The sequence below is a fragment of the Narcine bancroftii genome, chromosome 8 (assembly GCF_036971445.1).
Source record: "Narcine bancroftii isolate sNarBan1 chromosome 8, sNarBan1.hap1, whole genome shotgun sequence".
Taxonomy (NCBI): Eukaryota; Metazoa; Chordata; class Chondrichthyes; order Torpediniformes; family Narcinidae; genus Narcine; species Narcine bancroftii.
Window position 1 is genome coordinate 174,623,503 of NC_091476.1, and position 21,969 is coordinate 174,645,471.

General features: G+C 45.0%; 1 protein-coding gene across 3 annotated transcripts; it reads left to right on the top strand.

Annotated features, from left to right (window-relative positions):
• Positions 1–1,080: 1,080 nt before the first annotated feature.
• Positions 1,081–21,917, top strand: LOC138741595 (uncharacterized). 3 transcript variants are annotated; one of them, XM_069895903.1, is made up of 5 exons: positions 1,083–1,399; positions 5,358–5,525; positions 15,392–15,683; positions 16,663–16,828; positions 16,925–21,909. In XM_069895903.1, exons 2-5 carry the CDS (start codon positions 5,509–5,511, stop codon positions 18,085–18,087), a joined length of 1,638 nt encoding a protein of 545 aa, XP_069752004.1. In that variant the 5' UTR covers positions 1,083–1,399; positions 5,358–5,508; the 3' UTR covers positions 18,088–21,909. The 3 variants fall into 3 exon arrangements, with proteins under 3 accessions (XP_069752005.1, XP_069752004.1, XP_069752003.1); XM_069895904.1 differs by lacking the exon at positions 5,358–5,525 and having other exon boundaries at positions 1,081–1,399; XM_069895902.1 differs by lacking the exons at positions 1,083–1,399; positions 5,358–5,525 and adding an exon at positions 13,645–14,362 and having other exon boundaries at positions 16,925–21,917.
• The last annotated feature ends 52 nt before the right edge of the window (positions 21,918–21,969 follow it).

A 21,969-nucleotide genomic window follows, 5' to 3' on the forward strand; every position in this document is an offset into this window, starting at 1 on the left:
TTCACATCTAAAACAAATGTATCCCGGAACATTAAGTTGCCAGTCCTGCCCCTCCTGTAGCCAGGTCTCACTAATTGCCACAATATCGTGACCCCAAGTATCTATCCATGCTCTCAGCTCATCTACCTTGTTCACTATGCTTCTTGCATTAAAATATATGCATTTCAGAGAATGACCCTCACATATATTCTCTTTTTTACCTTCTACCCTAATCTCCATCCTACCTTTGTTATCTTTTTTATTCCTAGCTAGGTGGCCATACTCCCTGGACACTGCTCTCACCCTCTGTTCCCCACCCCCCTGCCAAACTAGTTTAAACCTACCCCCACTTGTTACTTATTTCATATGTGTATTAAATAGTTGCATTCGGAATGCTGACAGGTCACCACTGGCCTTAAGTACTTGCTCATAAGACTTAGGAGTTGAATTAGACCATTTGGCCCATTGAATCTTGCCTGCCATTCTATTGTGGCTGATTTACTATCTTTTTCAGTCCCATTCTCCTGCTTTCTTAAGTATACCTAAATATTCCTAATGACGTCCTCCACAGCCATTCATGGTAATGAATGCCACAGATTCCCTCCATCTGGGTAAAGAAATTCCTCCTCATCTCGATGTTTTTGTTTTCTGAGGCTGTCCCCTCTGATCCCAGAGGAAATATCCTCTCCATGTCCACGTTGTCCATTATTACCATTAAGATCTTCATTCTGATTAAACAATACCAAAGCAAGTAATAATTTGCCTTGATTTCCTTAAGTTATTTAACAGTTTCAATTAATTTTATTGGATGCTTTCTGAAACTCTATATGCCACTTCAAATATTTACATCATGTTCATCAGACAACCTTGCCTTTCACAAATCTATGCATGTTGTCTGACCAGCTAGAACATTTTGAGGTGTTAAGTGGAAATGACAGCGAATGATTAATAATGGATTGTTAATCCAGAGGTCTGGACGAATGTGCTGCATCTCGCAATAACATCTGGGAATTTGTATCTGGTTAACTAAATAATCCAGAATAAAAAAAGCTGTTATCAATAATGCTGACCATGAAGGCATGGGATTAATACAAAAACTCCCATTGATCTCTCCTTGCATGATCCAGATTCCATTCCCATGGTGATGTGATTTGCTGCTTCTGGAAACAACCAAACTAAACAATGTTGAAACAAAAAGCCGAACTGGCCATCTGCTCTCAATCTCGGTTCTAAATTTGGACGTGTCAAAGGCACGAACAGCCCCATCAATTAGGTGAAGTCACCCTCCTGAGAGCTGAGAATGAATACTTAAATTTGGATGAGTTATCCCACTGACAAGTTCACCAAGAGCTCGATGTCATCAGTATGCCAGACTACTTTAGGATGATATCTTGCTGTACAATTACCATGGGCAAGACAGGTACCAGAAGTGTTAACCCTTGCTGTAAATATTAATGTTTCAGGTTGCTGCTTGATAGTGATCTTGATTGTGTCATCAGTCCTCAATGATGGCATTGCAATAATATAGAAGGATGAAGGGGTTGAGGCCTGGAGTGATCCTATTGAGTGGGGCAGGTCAGCTGCTCCTTTTTTGGTGTGTCTCTAGATACCAGGGCCCTTCCTCCCCACACTCACCCACTTCCAGGGCCCTTCCTCCCCACTCTCACCCACTTCCAGGGCCCTTCCTCCCCACACTCACCCACTTCCAGGGCCCTTCCTCCCCACACTCACCCACTTCCAGGGCCCTTCCTCCCCACACTCACCCACTTCCAGGGCCCTTCCTCCCCACACTCACCCACTTCCAGGGCCCTTCCTCCCCACTCTCACCCACTTCCAGGGCCCTTCCTCCCCACTCTCACCCACTTCCAGGGCCCTTCCTCCCCACACTCACCCACTTCCAGGGCCCTTCCTCCCCACTCTCACCCACTTCCAGGGCCCTTCCTCCCACTCTCACCCACTTCCAGGGCCCTTCCTCCCCACACTCACCCACTTCCAGGGCCCTTCCTTCCCACTCTCACCCACTTCCAGGGCCCTTCCTCCCCACTCTCACCCACTTCCAGGGCCCTTCCTCCCACTCTCACCCACTTCCAGGGCCCTTCCTCCCCACACTCACCCACTTCCAGGGCCCTTCCTCCCCACTCTCACCCACTTCCAGGGCCCTTCCTCCCCACACTCACCCACTTCCAGGGCCCTTCCTCCCACTCTCACCCACTTCCAGGGCCCTTCCTCCCCACACTCACCCACTTCCAGGGCCCTTCCTCCCCACTCTCACCCACTTCCAGGGCCCTTCCTCCCCACACTCACCCACTTCCAGGGCCCTTCCTCCCCACTCTCACCCACTTCCAAGGCCCTTCCTCCCCACTCTCACCCACTTCCAGGGCCCTTCCTCCCCACTCTCACCCACTTCCAGGGCCCTTCCTCCCCACTCTCACCCACTTCCAGGGCCCTTCCTCCCACTCTCACCCACTTCCAGGGCCCTTCCTCCCCACACTCACCCACTTCCAGGGCCCTTCCTCCCCACTCTCACCCACTTCCAGGGCCCTTCCTCCCACTCTCACCCACTTCCAGGGCCCTTCCTCCCCACACTCACCCACTTCCAGGGCCCTTCCTCCCCACTCTCACCCACTTCCAGGGCCCTTCCTCCCCACTCTCACCCACTTCCAGGGCCCTTCCTCCCCACTCTCACCCACTTCCAGGGCCCTTCCTCCCCACATCCACCCACTTTCAAGTAATATTCCATGTGGATGCCCAATACATTAAGGTGGCATACTAGCATAGCAGTTAGCACTGTGGCTCATAGCTACAATGAAGCCTGGCTCAAGCCTGAACTTAAATGTTCTTGGTTTGAAGTTTGTATGTTTTCCCTGTGACCACATTAGAGTAACACATCACATAGGGACCAAATGCAGGCACATGGGATTAGCTCAGATGGGCAAATCAGTTGGGATGAATGAATTTGGCTGAGGAGCCTATTTATGTGCTGTGTAGCTCTCTGACAGGCTTCCCTTGTTGTTCCAGTTTCCCAAAGACATGCTGGAAGGTTAAGCTCCTGGGTTAGATGAGTGGCAATAGAGTTGGAGAGTTGGTGAGATACCTTGTTGCAGGTTCATAAATGGTTTTGATAGAATGGCTCTGAGAGCCAACATCGACAATAGGCTGAAGAGTCTCCTGTCTCGTCAGGAATTGCAAAACAAAATAGCTGAGGGAGGTAGATGGGTTCTAGGCATTGAGGAATCCCAGGATCACTGTTTCTTGACAAACACCACTGTGCTTAACTATTGCACTTAATTCCCCTCAACATTTATCCATCTCCACTTTAAATACTTTTAATTAGCTGCTCTGGAGAAGAGAATTTCAAATATTCAGAAGAAATGTGTACAGACCTCCATTTTAGATAATGGACCCCTAATCTTTTATCAATGTTCTTTGATTCAAGACCAGTGAAAAGCATTTCCCCTTTTGTAGTTGCTCTGTCTTGTGTAGCTGTGTGGGGGCAGCAAGCAAGAACCTTAGTGCATCTCTGTATTGTATTTGTGCATATGACAATAAAATCTGATCATCTTCCCAGGGGAATCTGCTAAGATCCTTCCTATTTCCTAGGCTTCTCGTAATTTTGCACTTGTCAATTGTCCTCTCTCGGCTTCCTCTATTCAAAAGAAAATGACCCTATCTTATTTACCTTGTCTTTCCTCAACCTACAAGTATCCTCATAGCCGCAATCTTCAGAAATTTCCGCATATTCTGTTCAGTGCAATGATGTGGTGACCAGAACTTGCATTCTATTGCCGTTGTTTTTTAAACGACCTTATTGGCATATCCTGCTCTGTTAATGATCGATTCACTCTGATTTAAGGTTCTTACACAAACGTATCCTGACATGCCAACGATGCAGTTCTTTTACTAAAAAAAATCATGTGCCCTTTACATTTCTGTCAGTCATCAATTTATGTCGAGGGATGAAATATTGAATGCTGTAGAGCTCCACTGTAACAAACTTTCCATCAATAAATAAACCTTAGCCCTGGTTTCCTACCACTGAGCCAATCTTGAATATTTTTCTATAATTCCCACTCACACCTTTCTTCAGGAGAATGAATGTAATTTCAGGGAATAATCCCTGAATTGAGGGAATTTTAGAGAATCTATTTGCAATGTTTTCAGCTTCCTTTAAAACCCTGGTATCTAGTGCATGGAATTTTTCAATCTTTTTTGCACAATTTTTTTTCCATTGTTTTCCACGCATTAATTTAGAGCAGTGGTTTTCAAACTTTTTCCCTCCACTCACATTCCACCTTAAATAATCCTTCTGCCATCAGTGCTCTGTGATTAATAAGGGATTGCTTAAGGTGGTAAATGAGTGGGAAGGGAAGGTTGAGAACCACTGCTCTTGACCCAGTTGTAATTGAAATATTTCGCTTGAGAAAAATTGTCATTGGCCCATTTCCCTTGGAGCTATGAAACCGTGCACATAACGAGTCCATTAGAGACAATTAAAACAATGGTTTTCAAACTTATTCTTTCCACTCACATCCCACCTTAAATAATCCAACAACAACCTTACACTCAATGTCACAAAAACCAAGGAGCTGATTGTTCACTTCAGGAAGAGAAAACCAGAGATCCAGAAATTATTGGGGGGGGGGGGGGGGAGGGGTCAGAGGTAGAGAAAGTGAACAAGTTCTTGGGAGTCACTATCCCAGAGGACCTTTCCTGGACCTAACACACTAATCCCATTGTAAAGAAAGCACATCGGGAGTTTGTGGAGTTTGCTTTGACGTTGGAAACCCTGGCAAATTTCTATAGGTGTATGTGGAAAGTGTGCTGACCAGCTGCATTACAGTCTGGTCTGGGGAGACAATACCTCCGAGCAGAAAGCCCTGCAAAACGTAGACAGCACAGGCAAAAAAAAAATCTTCCCCACCATCGAGAACGTCTATGGGGAATGCTGCTGTCGGAGAGCAGCAACAATCATCAAGGGTCCACATGACCCAGCACAGGCTCTGTTCTTGCTGCTGCCCACAGGAAAGAGGTAAAGGCGCCACAAGACTTGCACTACCAGAAATGGCTGCTCCCTCGCTACCATCAGACTCCTCAACAATAAACTCAATCAGGGACTTATTTAAGGACTCTTACTTTTGCATCTTACTGATTTTTTTTCTCTCTCTGTATTGCACAGTCAGTTTGTTTACATTTCTTTATTTGTTTACATGTGTACATTGAGTGCCAATTAGTGGTAATTCTGCCCGGCCCGCAGGAAAAAGGAATCTCTGGGTTGTATGCGATGTCGTATATATACTCTAACAATGAACTGAAATCTGAAAATTGTTCACTGCTATTTTACCTACTGACACAGCTGGTCCATTTCTCTTTCCTCACAGATGCTGAAAATCCAAAATCAACACAGAAGATCTTGGAAACAGCATCTGCAGAGAGATAATAGAGGAAAGGTTTTAAGTTAATGATCTCTTATCAGGACTCCTTTTCATATAATGGTCATACCATTCAGCTACAAACAAAATCATCTCAATCATGGATCAGTTGGGAAGGTGGGCAGAAGAATGGTTGATGGAATTAATACAGAGAAATGCAAAGTGTTATCTTTAGCGAGGTCTAATGCAGAGAGGACCTGGGGATTGTTGTGGATCATAGGGATATTGGAATCTTGAAAGTTTCCTTGAAAAATTTACTCAGAGGGTGGTGAATTTGAGGAATTCATTGCTGCGTCAGCTGTGGAGGTAGATACATTCTTGATCAGCAAGGAGAGAAGGTAGGAAAATGGGGGTTGAAAAGGATAATCAATCAGCCATGATGGAATCTTGGGGCAGGTAATCCTGCTCCTAGTCTTGTGGTCTTAAGGAAAGTGACGTCACAGGTAGACCATGTGGTCCAAAAGGCTTTTGGTCCATTGGCCTTTATCAGTCAAGAGTATTGAGCATAAAAGTTAGGAGGTCACACTGTAGTTTTATAAGCTGTTGGTGAGGCGTCATTTGGAGTATTATGTTCACTTTGGTCATTGGTGCTGCCGGAAAGATCTTGATGAGCTAGAAAGGGGGTGTAATGAGAGGGTTAGTAACATTTCTTTTTTGTTTAAAATGGAGATTTTAGTCACTGCTATATGATAGATGTCAAGCTGGAAAGAGTGCATAGAAGATTTTTTTTTTTTTCACACCATAAATCACATTAGCCACGATATACACTATTTCTTTTTCACACATATACAGTGACTTTTGAGTGCATAGAAGATTCATGAGGATGTTGCCAGGACTTGCGGCCTGAGCTATAGGGAATGGCTGAGCAGGTTAGGGCTTTATTCCTTAAGTGTCCTTAAGTGCAGGAGGATAAGGGGTGATCTCGCTGCTGTAAACAAAGTCACGAGAGGAATAGATCTGGTAGATGAAGAGCATCTTTTTCCCCAGAGTAGGGGAATCGAGAACCAGAGGTCAGAAGTTTAAGGTGAGGGGAGAGAGATTTGAGGGGGAACATTTTTATACCGAGGATGTTGGGTATATGGAATGGGCTTCCAGAGAAGGTACTATTGCAATTTTTAAGAAGCATTTAGATGGATTCATAGATAGAATAGATTTAGAGGGATAGGGGCCAACACAGGCAGGTGGGATGAGTGTGGTCAGCCTTGGCAGGTTGGGCAGAAAGGCCTGTTTCCATGCCGTATCATTCTGTGACTATATCACATAATGACTGAAGACCTGTTATATAAATTATCAATTTTTTTTAGTATTCTGTGATATATTACTGGAATCATGAGATGTTAAAAGAATTTCACTTCCTTTTAGTGAAATGTTTGTCTGGTTATTCGAATCTGTGTGCCATTTAGAATTCTGAATGAAGCTATTCTGACTTTGTAAAATGATTTTTTTTCTATCCATTTACCATTCTGCTCTCAGAAGATTTTTAAATCCTATTTCTATTTCCACCTAGAGACTCAAGGGCACGTATGTTGCTCTCTACTTTTACATTGAGGTGATTTCACACTTCATCAGGAAGGCAATTATTCTTTTCTATAATTTTGCCCTCCTCATACAAGTCACGTTAGTAACGATTGCTATGTGTTACTATCTATGCTGAAATCACTCAGTGATTCCCCCCACCACCCCCCGATTCTGTTTCCCCAGTCCTTCTATCCTGGCGTAACTTTTATTTTCATCATATCTCTCCTTTTATCTCCCATTGTTCTCCCCTTTCCCCAGTTGGACATAACTCTATATTTTACAGTGCCCTCCAAATGTTAACCCTACTCTACCTCCTCTTTTTTTAACCACCAACCTACTCTCACGTACATTTCCTTACCCTCTCCTCTTACTTCCCCGGCAGTTAATCCTCCTCTACAATTAACATGTTTCACTCCTCCTTCCCTTCCCATTTTGACCTTTGTACAATCCATTCTATATTTCTGCTTAACATGCTCTGCTCCTTGGTCTTACCCCTTGTTGTGCAACAGTGTAAAGTACTTATCCTGCATTAAATATTTTCATTCAAAAATAGAAATGCTGGAAGAACTTAGTCAGGCAGCATCTGTGGAAAGAAAGACCAGTTAATTTTTCAGGTTAGTGACCTTTCCCTGTTCTGAGGAAAGGTTAATCACCTGAAATGTTAACTAGTTGACGAAGGGCTCAGGCCCAAAACTGGTTATATAACTTTGCCTCTTCTGGATGCTGTGGGACCTGCTGAGTTTCTCCTGCACCTTTGTGTGTTTATTGTTAACTGGTTTCTGTTTTCCACATGCTGCTTGACTGGCTAAGTTCTTGCAGCATTTCTGTTTTCCTTTCAGATTCCAGCATCTGTAGTTTTGTTTTTTTTTTTCAGTTTGCCTGCAGTTCCTACTATCTATTCGCATTGTGTTATGTTTGTTTTTGTAGTAAGACCTTTGTATTGCTGCTTGGTTTGGCAGTAAGGGCATAACTACAAGGTAATAACAGAATAGCATAAGAAATGGGCGTAGGCGACATGTCCCCTCGATCCTGTTCTGCCAACGTCAGAACCTTCGACTGTACTTCATGCCGTGTGTGGCGGAAAGTGTGAGCTGAAGGAAACCAGGAAATGGGGATAAATCTCATAATTCACTGCATCTGAGGGAGTAAGGCAGATGGCTATGAAGAATTCATCACATGTATAATGATACAGGTTTAAAGATGAACAGTGATGGCAATGAGAAGGAGGCAATATTCGTTAAAAAGATCAATTCATCCATATATCAATTGCACGGAGGAAAAGGATCATTGGTGGCAGTGTTGTCTAGACCTCCAACAGTCACAGAAAGATTGAAGAGGAAACATGTCGAGGAGTCACGTGATGGAGTAGTGGCCGGACGGTGAACTCCAGCCCTCTCCAGAAAAGTCGGGAAAAACAAAGGAAAACACAAAGGCACAGAAATAAAAGTTACAGAAAAGTGAGTATAAAGGTGGAAAGAAGATGGCGACAAAAAAAGAAAAATCGAAAGCAACGGTAAGAAGAGAGGAAGAGAAGACAAAGGAGGAAAAAGGTGAAGGCCTTACCTGTCCAAAGAGGCCCGCTGCGGAGAGAGAAACCCGCTCCCTCAGGTCGGTAAATAATGGACTACAAAAATGGCTCGCAGAGCCGAGTAAAAGTGCGCATCCGCGCATGCGCGATACTTCGCGCATGCGCGATGCGAATGAAAAAAAACACACCGACGGGAGGGGGGACCAGCTGGGGAGTCGATCTCCACAGCCGGCAACGACAGCTGCAGAACACCTGCAGCAAGAAGAGACCACAGAAGACAATAGAAACAAGAAAGAAGAGGAGGAAAGGGCAACAAAGAAACAACAGATGGTCAACCCAGAGGAAGAAGAAGAGGAAGAGGAAGAGTACAGGGAAATAGAAGAAGAAAAGAAAGGCAAGATAAAGGATATACTTGCTCTTATTAAAGGATACATGGAGTCATTTAAAGAATGGCAAACACAGGAATTTAAGGATTTAAGAAAAAGAATAAACAACACAGAAGAGAAAATAAATAAAATGGAGATGACCTTAACAGAAATGGGAAAGAAAATGGACAAGATGGAAGAGCGGGCAGTAGCAGCAGAAATGGAGGTAGAAGACTTAAAAAAGAAATTGGAGGAATCTAATAAAAAAACTAAAGAGACACAAGAACTACTAGCTCAAAAAATAGATACAATGGAAAACCATAACAGAAGAAATAACATAAAGATAGTGGGCCTTAAGGAAGATGAAGAAGGCAAGAATATGAGGGAGTTTATAAAAGAGTGGATCCCTAAGACCCTAGGATGTCCAGAACTACAGCAAGAAATGGAAATAGAAAGGGCACATAGAGTATTGGCCTCTAAACCACAACCACAACAAAAACCAAGATCTATTGTAGTAAAATTCCTAAGATATACTACAAGAGAAAAGGTACTGGAGAAGACAATGGAAAAAGTAAGAGAGGGCAACAAACCACTGGAGTATAAAGGGCAAAAAATCTTCATTTATCCAGATATAAGTTTTGAACTCCTAAAGAAGAGAAAAGAGTTCAATACAGCAAAGGCGATTTTATGGAAGAAAGGGTATTTCTTTGGCTTGGCTTCGCGGACGAAGATTTATGGAGGGGGTAAAAAGTCCACGTCAGCTGCAGGCTCGTTTGTGGCTGACCAGTCCGATGCGGGACAGGCAGACACGATTGCAGCGGTTGCAAGGGAAAATTGGTTGGTTGGGGTTGGGTGTTGGGTTTTTCCTCCTTTGCCTTTTGTCAGTGAGGTGGGCTCTGCGGTCTTCTTCAAAGGAGGCTGCTGCCCGCCAAACTGTGAGGCGCCAAGATGCACGGTTTGAGGCGTTATCAGCCCACTGGCGGTGGTCAATGTGGCAGGCACCAAGAGATTTCTTTAGGCAGTCCTTGTACCTTTTCTTTGGTGCACCTCTGTCACGGTGGCCAGTGGAGAGCTCGCCATATAATACGATCTTGGGAAGGCGATGGTCCTCCATTCTGGAGACGTGACCCATCCAGCGCAGCTGGATCTTCAGCAGCGTGGACTCAATGCTGTCGACCTCTGCCATCAGCCATCTGGGCTTGGCTTCGCGGACGAAGATTTATGGAGGGGGTAAAAAGTCCACGTCAGCTGCAGGCTCGTTTGTGGCTGACCAGTCCGATGCGGGACAGGCAGACACGATTGCAGCGGTTGCAAGGGAAAATTGGTTGGTTGGGGTTGGGTGTTGGGTTTTTCCTCCTTTGCCTTTTGTCAGTGAGGTGGGCTCTGCGGTCTTCTTCAAAGGAGGCTGCTGCCCGCCAAACTGTGAGGCGCCAAGATGCACGGTTTGAGGCGTTATCAGCCCACTGGCGGTGGTCAATGTGGCAGGCACCAAGAGATTTCTTTAGGCAGTCCTTGTACCTTTTCTTTGGTGCACCTCTGTCACGGTGGCCAGTGGAGAGCTCGCCATATAATACGATCTTGGGAAGGCGATGGTCCTCCATTCTGGAGACGTGACCCATCCAGCGTAGCTGGATCTTCAGCAGCGTGGACTCGATGCTGTCGACCTCTGCCATCTCGAGTACCTCGACGTTAGGGGTGTGAGCGCTCCAATGGATGTTGAGGATGGAGCGGAGACAACGCTGGTGGAAGCGTTCTAGGAGCCGTAGGTGGTGCCGGTAGAGGACCCATGATTCGGAGCCGAACAGGAGTGTGGGTATGACAACGGCTCTGTATACGCTTATCTTTGTGAGGTTTTTCAGTTGGTTGTTTTTCCAGACTCTTTTGTGTAGTCTTCCAAAGGCGCTATTTGCCTTGGCGAGTCTGTTGTCTATCTCATTGTCGATCCTTGCATCTGATGAAATGGTGCAGCCGAGATAGGTAAACTGGTTGACCGTTTTGAGTTTTGTGTGCCCGATGGAGATGTGGGGGGGCTGGTAGTCATGGTGGGGAGCTGGCTGATGGAGTATAAATTTATACTAAAGCATCCAGCGGTATTGAAAATATTTATTCCAGGACAACAAAACAGACTATTCTCGGATCCAGAAGAAGCACGAAAATTTGCAGAACAATTACAAAAATAGACTGAGGGAGGAAGACGGGTAATGAGAGTTAAAATGATCACGATTGATATGTATGTGGGTAAAGACAAAAATAGACTGAGGGAGGAAGACGGGTAATGAGAGTAAAAATGATCACGATTGATATGTAGGCGGGTAAAGAGGTATAAGAGTGAATAGAGACAATGTGCATACGTGAATGTATCTGTACTTAGAGGAAAATATAGATAGTATAGACAAGAATTAATAAGGGAAGGTAATGGAATAGAGAGAATAAGGAGGGAATTAAAAGAGTGACCTTTGTGACATATGAAAAGTGAAATCTTTTCTGGGGGGGGCGGGGTGGGGGGAAATAGCGGTCACTGCAAAATCAGTTGACGCTTGCGAGTGGATTCGCAAACCCAAATGGAGAGGGGAGATGTGGTTGTCCGACAAGGGATAAAGGACAACTCAGGAGGTGAAGGGGAGATTGGGGATAAATAAGATAGAAATAGGAGAATAAGGAAAATGTTGGATGGTGTAGGAATGTTGTCTTATAAAGAGTTGAAAATAAGAAAACAGAAATGGAAAAGGAGGAAAGGTAATGATGGAAAAACGGAAAGAGAAGATAAACAAAATATAAAAGGGCTACGCTGAACTATATGACTTTAAATATTAATGGAGTACATAACCAAATTAAAAGGAAGAAACTACTAAATTTAAATGAATAAATGTATTCCATTAGAAAAAATAACATATAGATTAAGAAATAATATTGAAATATTCGAACAAGTATAGGAGCCTTACATTAAATACAATAGCGAAAACCTACCGGGGACAAACATTACCTAAGTTGATGGAAGGAGAAGGAAAGAAAAGAATGGACTCAGTAGAATTTCTGGTGTATTTTTGTTGAATGACAACATTGTCTGACTGGCTTAATGCAACCTAGATTGTATACCTAAAATGGATGAGGGGTGGGTGGGGGGGTGGCTTGGGAGGAAGGGTGGGGGGGAGAAAAAGTCACTGTATATGTGTGAAAAAGAAATAGTGTATATCATGGCTAATGTGATTTATGGTGTGAAAAATAAAAAAATTTAAAAAAAAAAGAGGAAACATGTCGGCATCTCAGAAATAGGTCATGTTGTAGAGAAATTACAAGTTTACTGTCATCTGTCTGTACATCAACAACGAGACCAAACCGTTTTTGCGAACCATCATGTGCGCGCGCGCACGCATAATATTTAAAAAAGCCCAGACAAACAGCATGGTTACAGGCCCTTACAGCTCATGAGTCTGTGCCACCCAAATACGCCAATCAACGTACTGAGGGCAGGAGGAAACTGGAGCACCTGAGGAAAACCCACGCAGATACAGAAAAAACATACAATCCCCTTGCAGGCAGCGCCTGATTCAAACCCAGGTTTGCTGGCTCTGCAATAGTGTGTGCTCACTGCTCTCCTGACCATGACACCTCTTCAACCGCATTGCCCTGTGCTCAGTGGGGTTAGGCAGCATCCATGGAAAGCATTAGACAGTCATAACCCTTCATCAGGAAAAGCAAGAAAGAGGGCAGAAGCCCGAATTAAGGTCTGGGGTGATGGGGAGAAGCATCAACTGGCAGCTGATAGAATACAGGTGGGAGGGGGTAAGAAGCTCAGAGGTGATTGGAGGAAGAGGCAAGGAGCAAAGGAAGGTGCATTCTAATAGGAATGAAGGGAAGGGATGAGGAACTAGAGGAAGAAAGGTGTGGTTGACGGACAGGCAGAGAAGGTAGTGGGGGGATGGGGGCGGAATGAACAGAGGTGGCTTGAACTAAACGATATTCCTTTGTGTGTGGAGTGTTTAACATGGTTAAAGGATTTGCAAGGGTAGTTGAAGAGTGACTGGTTCTGGAATCAAAAAGAAAGGGAGTAACCTTAGCTGTTGAAGGTGGTATCGAGAACCTCCTCCTTATACATAGATAGAATGGGGAATTCTGGAGCTCATGTCCACCTGCTGTCCATAGGTAAATGTACACTTTCCAAAGCTGAAATAGATAGATGTTTGTTGGTGTCACAGAACAGACCTTTAATTGAGACGAAGACATAATCTAGCTGAGTAACAGAGCAATCTCAGGATTGTTTCCACATTCTTACACCCTTCTTATTCCTGTTTAATCTTTTGGCTTCTGCTGCACCTTTTGTTTTCCATCGTACAGGGGACTCTTTATCTTTTGCTAGTATAACTCATGCCTCTCTTTGATACATGGCTGCCCCAATATCAAACGGACACCACTCTGAGTGAAACAAGTATGTTTCCAGATGCTGTGATTGTAGTTTAGTGCACATAAGTGGTGGAGAAACCCATCAGGTCCTGTAGTGCCTATTGGACAGTGCTTCTCCAGCACTTTGGTGTATTAACCACTTTGAATTATTTGCATTTGCCGTCAGCCTGTTTTGCTTCTTGTCTCCTTGAGGTTTGCATCTCTACAACTATAGCTGGGTCTAGGCTCTGCCATCATCACCTACTCCTTCAATTGTCTAATGTGGGGATGTTGCCTTTTAACATCCCTGGGCATTGGACACATCAGGCTGGAGATGCTAGAATCTGAAGCAAAGAAACAACCTGCTGGAGGAACTCAGTGGGTAGAGCAGCGTCAAAGGGAGAAAAAGAATGGTCGACGTTTTGGGTTGAAACACCTTGATCAAGACCATTCTTTTTCTCTCTTTGATGATACTCTTCTCGCTGAGTTCCTCCAGCAGATTCTTCTTAACCCCTGGAAATTCACTCCCTTCTCTTCAGGACCCCAGCACCTACCATTAAAGGGCACTTAACCATTTTGTCCATCGTATCCATACAAGCTCCCAATTTCCCCACCTGCCCCTACAATTGTTCTGTCTTATAGGCTCATCAATTCCCCTGATACTTTTGCCATTCTCCCACACTCGGGGTAATTAATGAGCCACTGCCTTTTTGGAATGCAGTACGAAATTGGTTTCTCAGAGAAACCCATGCTCTCGTAGCAACAACATGCCACACCCAAGCTCAGGTCGCTGGAGCTGTGCGGTAGTTATACTGCTTGCTGTACTATTGTGGTACTCTACAATATCGACCACCTTCAAAGGCGAGAGCACCCTTCACATGGGAATGTACTGGGATGATTCCCCCCAAGGAACACCCACCTTGTAATGGCTGGGTTAAAATCCCAAACTCCAGATCTGGCAAGTGATTAAATCAGTACAGTTTAGTAACTCCCAAAGCTGTGCAAAGCCTCCACTTTCAGCTGTGGAAAATGGATGAACTTTGTGACATGTTTAACCTGATGTATATTTTTAAATATAATCAATAGTGAGAACAACCAATGGAAATTTTAGCCACCTTCAGCCAGCTGACAAACTGTCTGAAATCAGCGGAGCACTTAAATAAGTAAGTGCTCATTCAACTTTGAAATATCAGTCTCCTGGATATATATTGGAATAGTTGGTTGACTGGACAACGAACAATAAGACATTTATAATTTAGTATTTTGATCGACCGGGTATTTTGGAGAGATGGACCTGTGCCTTCATTGAGTCAGGACTGGGCCAGGCATACCTCCAACAAACCATGTACTTCATAATCCATTCATTTGTCTAATTATTAGTCTTTCCATCCAATTGTCAATGTATCTGCTTGTGTAATAGTCGATCCCATGTAAAAGTTGATTTTCCCCCTTTTTGGCCCAAAAATTGCATATCTTCTGAATGTATCATGTAACAGTCAAGCACACCACCCTCTCCCAACCACCAGCTCATCCGAGGACCTGATTCTCTGACCGTGGATCTTCGCCCTGATGTCTGCCCATCTGAGCTCCCAATGCTGTGATCTCAGATCCTCGCCTCAGCCGCCCACCCACAGGAGCTCCTGACGCCCGACTGTGGACTTACCATCCGGTCACGGCCATCTGAGCTCCCAACACCTTAAACGATGCAGATACTTACCGCAGTCAAAAGTAATATCCGTGTAAAAGACAAATCTTCCCCCCCCCCCCCCCCCCCCAAATTTGACCCAAAAAATTGGTCCCCAAAACTTGACTATTACACATGTATAGATGGCAATTATTTAGTTTCACTGTCATTTAGGCAGTCTGTCCCTCAGTTATGACTGCTTCCTTAGCTTGTGCTTTTAGATGTTTCTTTAGTGTGAGTCCTCATCAGTCCCAAGGGTTTTGCTGCGTGGAGCTTAACCTCCAGAGGTGTCACTCCGAGAAAGCTGGGACAGGTCGAAACCTTCAGCCAAGTGCTGGTGAATGGAAATAGTATAGATAGGTATGGAATGGTGGGTTGAAGGCCTGTTTCTGTCCTTTGCGACCCAGTTAGGCTAAGGTTGCATTGAGAGACAGATGAGCTTTATTGGCAGGATCTGAAATCACTGGGCTCATGTGTGATTTTTTTTTTGTGTGTGACTCTCTTAAAGCATGTCTTCTAATGGAGGATCAGGGAATGACATCCAGACAAGGGAGCAGGGCAGCTCAAAGAGACAGAGAAGAAGGGCTCAAAATTTCACTGACAATGACCTACAAACACTTCTGAATGAGATACAGCCAAGGAGAGACAGACTGCTGGGCGTGCATGGAAGAAAGCCACAAAAATCAATCTCACGTGCCATGTGGAGAGAGGTGGCAGTGGCACTGAATGCCACCTCTCCAACCTCAAGGACGGCAGACCAGTGTCGAAAGAAGTTCAATGACCTGACCAGGGCAGGCAAGGTAATGCCCCAGGGACTATTCCTCATGCATTGTCATGTGGTTCACCCTCTCAAACCTAATGTCTTAACCACAACTTTGTGGTTAAGAGGGCACTGACTCACGAATTCATGGTACACAGTACCACAAATAAAGGGTTCATCAGTAAAATGTCTCAAATGGATAATGCTGATGGTATGTAAACATTTGGGGAGTCTAAAACAAGGAGGCACAGGTAGAAGGTGAGAGGGGAAAAATTTAAAGAAGACCTGAGGGGCACATTTTTCACACAGAGGTGGTGGGTATATGGAGTGATATGCCAGTGGAAGTTGTAGAGATGGGTACAATTGCATTGTTAGACTTTTGCCAGGTTCATGGATAGAAAAGGTTTGGCTAAGTGAAGGCAAGTGGGATTAGAGTTGCGCCTAAGGGCCTGATCCATGCTGTCCAATGCTGGAGGGGCATAGAAGTTGTATCACAATTATATAGAGCCCTAATTAGAGTGAGCAGTTCCATGCCCACTCCAAAGAGAGGATGTATTGGCCTTGAGGTAGTTATAATGTAGGTGTATCTGAATACTATCTGAACCCAAAAGTTGAAATGTAAAGAGATAACAAGAGTTGTATTTCAGAAAATTGAGGGTTGTTTAGAAGGTATGGGATGAATGCAGAGAAACCTCTTGGGGAATCCAGGTCAAGGAGGTATAGATTAAATCATACCTTCCAGGAGTGAAGTTGGGATAATTCATTATTGGTCAAGTTCAAGTGTTAACTGAAGGCTGACAATCTTTCCATTAACTGGTGGTATTACAGGATGTGGGTAGAGCCAGTGTCACAGATCAGGTGTGACCTTTGTGAATGAATGGTCAGGTTGGATGAGGTATATGACCTATTCCTGTCCCTCATTCCTATTGCTAGATCCCTTGTGTTTAGGACCTTCCTGTATTATATTACCTGGTTCTAAAATTTATCAGGGATTAATTCGATGAAGCCTTCTGTTGCAGGAAAAGCTCGTGCACAATGTGCGTGAAAGACCGGAATGCAGAGGGTGCAACCCCAACATTAAAGAGCTCACCCCTTACGAAGAGCAGGCTGTGGAGCTGCTGGGTAGACAGTGTGGTCTCGCAGTGGTGGCAGACGGTGAGATTGGTGTGACAGTGCAGGCCACAGGTGAGTGGTAGTACCCCTGTAGGTTGCATTGCAGTAATCTGGCAAGAGCCTGTGACCCCGTCCAGGAAAGATTTTGACCTTGTACCTTCACTTCAGAGCCTTTGCAGCAGTGGGGGGCAGAAGACGATGAGGACGATGAGGACGACGAGGAGGAGGAGGAGAAACTTTGCTTCTATATTGACTATGAGGAGGAGGAGGAGGAGAAGGGTGAAACCAAACCAGATCGTGAGTCCTTGCATCTTGATCCCTCTCCTTGTTCCACTGCTCCAATTCCGTCAGTCTCAACCCCCTCGAGCGTGGCTTTCCCGCTCCCCTGCTCCAGCTCTGATGCCGGCATCAGGGCCCAGTTGGACAGCGTCTGTGAGGAGGATGCTCAGGCTGACTCTCAGGACACCAGGGATCCGGAAAACTGGGCAACGGGTGAGGAGGGGCCAGCTTCCCAGCAGAGGCCGAGGAGAAGGATGCCTCCTGCCTCGGAGCCGTGGGATTCCGAGCTCGCAGGGACCCAGCCAAAGAGGAGGGTGTTCAATGAGCATCTTCAATACCTGCAGCCCCTGCGGTCGGTCTTTGAAGATGTGCAGCACCTGACAGCTGTGACACTGGAGTCCACGACCCTCATCTGCAGCAGTATCAAGGAAGCGTTCACTTCTCTGCAGACTTCAATGGAGCACGTGGCAGCTTCACTGGAATCTGCAGCACACCTTCACCTCCGAAATGTCCAGGAACCAGCCCACACTCCCTCTGAAGCACAAAGTGCTGCCCTGGCCCTGATAGGGGAGAGAATAGATGGCACTCTCCACGCTGGCTTTCAGACGCTGGGGGCAGAGTTACAGACTGCTATCTCCAAGGGCTTTCAGGAGCTGATTGCTGCCATTAAACCCACCATCCCTCTGGTCAATGGGAATACAGGTTCAGAGCCCAGTGCAACTGAGATTAACCTGCCCGGTATGGCCAGTTGTCAGGACAGCATCTCGTGGCAGACCTCCAGCCTGCCTCCCCTCTGTACCAGACCAACAGATTTCAGAAGGCGATGCCCAGCCACCCAGGCAGGAGGCCAAGAGATGCAGCCAGCAGTAGCTCCCTGCCAGGAGCAGGCAGCCCTCAGAGGAGGACCACCCCAGTCTCACGAACCATTCATTGCCCAGGAACAGCCAATCACCTACTGCGACACGCAGGTCGCATCCAGGAGAAACTGTAGGATGGGAGAAAAGAAATCCTACTTAACGTCTCCAGGGAAGCACTGTGTGAGAAGAAAGTAGAAGGGTTAACGTTTACAGAAAGGCTGATTGTAATGTAAGAGAATGTGCCCTCACTCTGTGCCAGTTATTCAGTCAGATGAACTGAACATGTATGACGATGTAGATTCTGATATGATAATATTGGATGAATGGCAGTGTCAACAATTTATCATCTGTGTGAAGGTGGGGAAGGGGGCAAGAGATCTTTGAGTTGTGGCAAAGGTACATTGGTAAATCAATTACTTCCGTGCCCCAGATGTGCATGGTCCTTGAGCTGTCCATAAGGTGATGGCTGTCCTGATGCTGTCCTCCACCTTCAGAGTAGCTGGAGCTGACTTCTCCACATCAGCAGTTCTTGCCAAGTTCTAGGTACATGAATCTCTTGATTGGGGGGCCCATGACCTGGAGAAAACTGAAAACTCTGCTCTTTGAGGAATCCAGTGGCCCCTTGAAGGTGATGATACATGCTTCTTGACTGTTACTGTGGCAGTGAAAGCTAAGTCTTACCCCTCAAAACCCTCCCGTTTACAATTGATGAGTTGAGAGAGAAAGATTACATTGTGCTGGCTTCATACATCTCTCAAGGAGAGCTCTTTGTGTTCTGCCACACTGAGTCTGATGATAAAACACAGGGTTTTTGTACCGATCTCCACACCTATCTGAAATGATGGCAGGTTGACTACAGACATCATTTGACAGTTACACGTGCAGTTATCCAGGCAGTGACCTTCGCCACGGACACTAACGGGCTAGGCTTTCCATTTGGGATATTTCTTGTGCAGAGCACAACCTAAACCTGTATAGCCCATCTGTTATTTAAGGGGAGGGTAATAAGATGCATATAATCAGTTTCACCCTCGTTTTCTCCATCTGCTGTTTCTCCTGCTCTGCCATTATAATGGCAAATAAAGCAATTTCAATTGATGGTCCCAGCCCTGGGCTTTCATAGTCTATCTGCTGGTCAGAAACACGAGCAGCACTGCCCACAAAGGACAAGATAAAAGAAAAATGACCAGAATTTTCCTCAGTTCAAGAAACCATACAACCATTTACAGCACAGAAACAGGCCATTTTGGCCCTTCGTCAGTGCCGAACATCTTCTCCCACCTAATTCCACTGACCCGCATTTGGCCCGTAACCCTCCACACCTCTCCCATCCATATACCTATCTAACCTTGAACATTAACGTCGATCTCGCTTCTACTACCCTGCCGGAAGTTCATTCCATACCCCACCACCCTCTGCGTGAAGAAATTCCCCCTTATGTTTCCCTTGAACTTTCCCCCTTTTACTCTCAATCTTGTTTGAATCTCCCCCCGCTCTCAGTGAAAAAAGCCTGTCCACATTTACTCTATCTGGCCCCCTATCAAATCACCTCTCAATCTTCTACGCTCCAGGGAATAAAGTCCCAGCCTGCTCAACCTTTCCCTGTAATCAAAGCCTGATACCCCGGAAACATTCTCGTTAACCTCCTCTGCACTCTCTCTATATTGTTTATATCCTTCCTGTAATTTGGCCACCAAAACTGCACACAATATTCCAAATTTGACCTCACCACTGCCTTACACAATTTCAACATCCCAACTCCTGTGTTCTACACTCTGATTTATGAAGCCAACATACCAAATTCCTTCGTCACCACCCTGTCCACATATGATTCAACTTTTAGAGAATTATGTACCACGAGTTCTAAATCCCTTTGTTCCACTGCACTCCTCAATTGTCTCCCATTTAATGTACATGTTCTATTTTGATTAGCCCTACCCAAAATGTAGCACCTCACATTAATCAGTATTAAACTCCATCTGCATATCTCCTTTTAGCTGGCAATCATGCCCTTCCTGCAGCCAAGTTTCACTGGTGGCCACAATATCGTATTTCCATGTTGCCAATAATGCCTTAAGTTCATCCTCCTCATTTACAACGCTCCTTGCATTAAAATATATGCACTTGAGAGACTGTCCTCCACATAACTTCATTTGTTACCAACTACCTTTACCTTCTTCTCTCCTTCACTATTTTTATGTTCTGTTCGCTCCATTCCTTCCAGTTCAGACTTTCCCCAGAAGAGATCCCAAAAAGCTAGAAATTTAAAGTCCTTTAAGTAGCAAAGGCAGACATACAGAACCGACGTTTGGACTTGAGCTGTTCATCAAAGTAGAGAAAATGCCGGCGAGTGTCAGAACCAAAAAGTGGTGGTGGGGTGGGGGTTGGCAAGGCATGTATCGCTGCCTTTGGAACATAAAGGACACTATTTGATCTGCTGAGTTTCTCCAGCATTTGTTTTTTTTACTTCAACCACAGCGTCTGCAGATTTTTGTGATTTACTTTTTTTTAGGGTAGGGGATTGGCTGAGAGGAGGTTCAGACAGGATCTTATTGAAGTCTATAAAATCAGGAGGGGCATAGATAAGAAGAATAGAGACAGGAGTAGAAAACTCTAAGGTGAGAGGGCATTCTCGAAGGCGAAGGTCCTTCATTTAGAGGGTGAGCAAGCAGAAGGAGCTGCTGCCAGCCAAAGGAGTGGAGGCAGCTACGTTGGATTTCTTTCAGAAATACTCCATGGAAGGGTATGGGCCCCCCCCAAGGCAGACAAGAGAGAATGAAGTAGGAACATAAGCTGTTCTGCACGGACATGTTGGGCCTGTTTCCATGGTGAAAGAGCATGTCCTGCCCTGGTTTAATCATCCCACTTTCCCAATTCAGCTGAATCTTGACTGACCTGGGAAACTCTGCCCCATAACAATTCAAAATAGAGAACATTGAGATGGTATTGAGAATCTCATTGGGAACACACAGACGCCCTAACTCCCAAACATCACTCTTAGCAGCTGAAGAGCCTCATCAGCCATGACAGAAGTGAGTAAATTGGAAAAACTCTACGCAGCAGCTTTCTTTGGTTGGCACCTTAATTTGAGCTAATCTGGCGCTGCTTCTGGCTTGCCCTTCTGCATAGCTCATTGAACCATGTTGATCCCAAAGATGGATTGTGTTGTTCTGGTGAGGGACATGCTGACATCTGTGCAGGAGGAATTGCCAGCTTCCTAGTCAGATTTTGTGGGTGATTTGTTCAGCCGCCTGGATCTCTGGCCTTGGTGCCACTATCCTTGCACCCAGGTCTCTTCAGATTTTCCCTTTCCAACTTTTCATCGTACTCTGCTTTTTCTTTTATCGAACCTTATTTGCATATATTAAAATCCATTCTCTATAATTTTGATCATTTGTTGAATTTTTCTAGGGAATTAAGCATTTGTGCCATTAAATGTAGACACATGATTCTTGGAAAAGCACCTTATTTCCCTAAAGCTCTGAGCAGAGTCTTATCAAAATGGGATCTTCATTGCAACATTTCGATGGGTGTGTGAGGGCCACTTGCGGCCACGTCACAAACACCGAGGCTCGGTGAGCCTTGGGATAATACAGGACCTGTTGCCTGGGAATGCACGCGAGAAGTACAAGCAGCCCATCAGTGAGACACGTGCTTAGTTTCACATTCTCTAATCACTAATAGGAGGTTTGTAGTTTTAGCTTTTGCATTTCCACGACACCAGTGACTCGGCACCTGTGGGTAAATCTGGACTCGTACTCGAATCATTGGGCTGAGAAGTGGCTGAACAGCAAAACAGGAGAGCAGTTCAAACAATTAAAGCAGCTTCGGATAATTAGTTAGATTGTGGATTACATTATTACCCAATTCCATATGCCAAGATTTTAGATATTTTCCTACTTTGGATAAGTTCAAGTATGATGTACATCAAGTATTGTAATGTTACTTGCTGTGGTTGACATGTAATTACTGGCCTGTAAATAAAAATGAATTCTTCCTTTTATTCAAGATTGTGAGTGATTTAGCTGTGTTTTACTGTGTTCAGGGCAGGCAGGGATGGTGTCACGGGTTGGATGT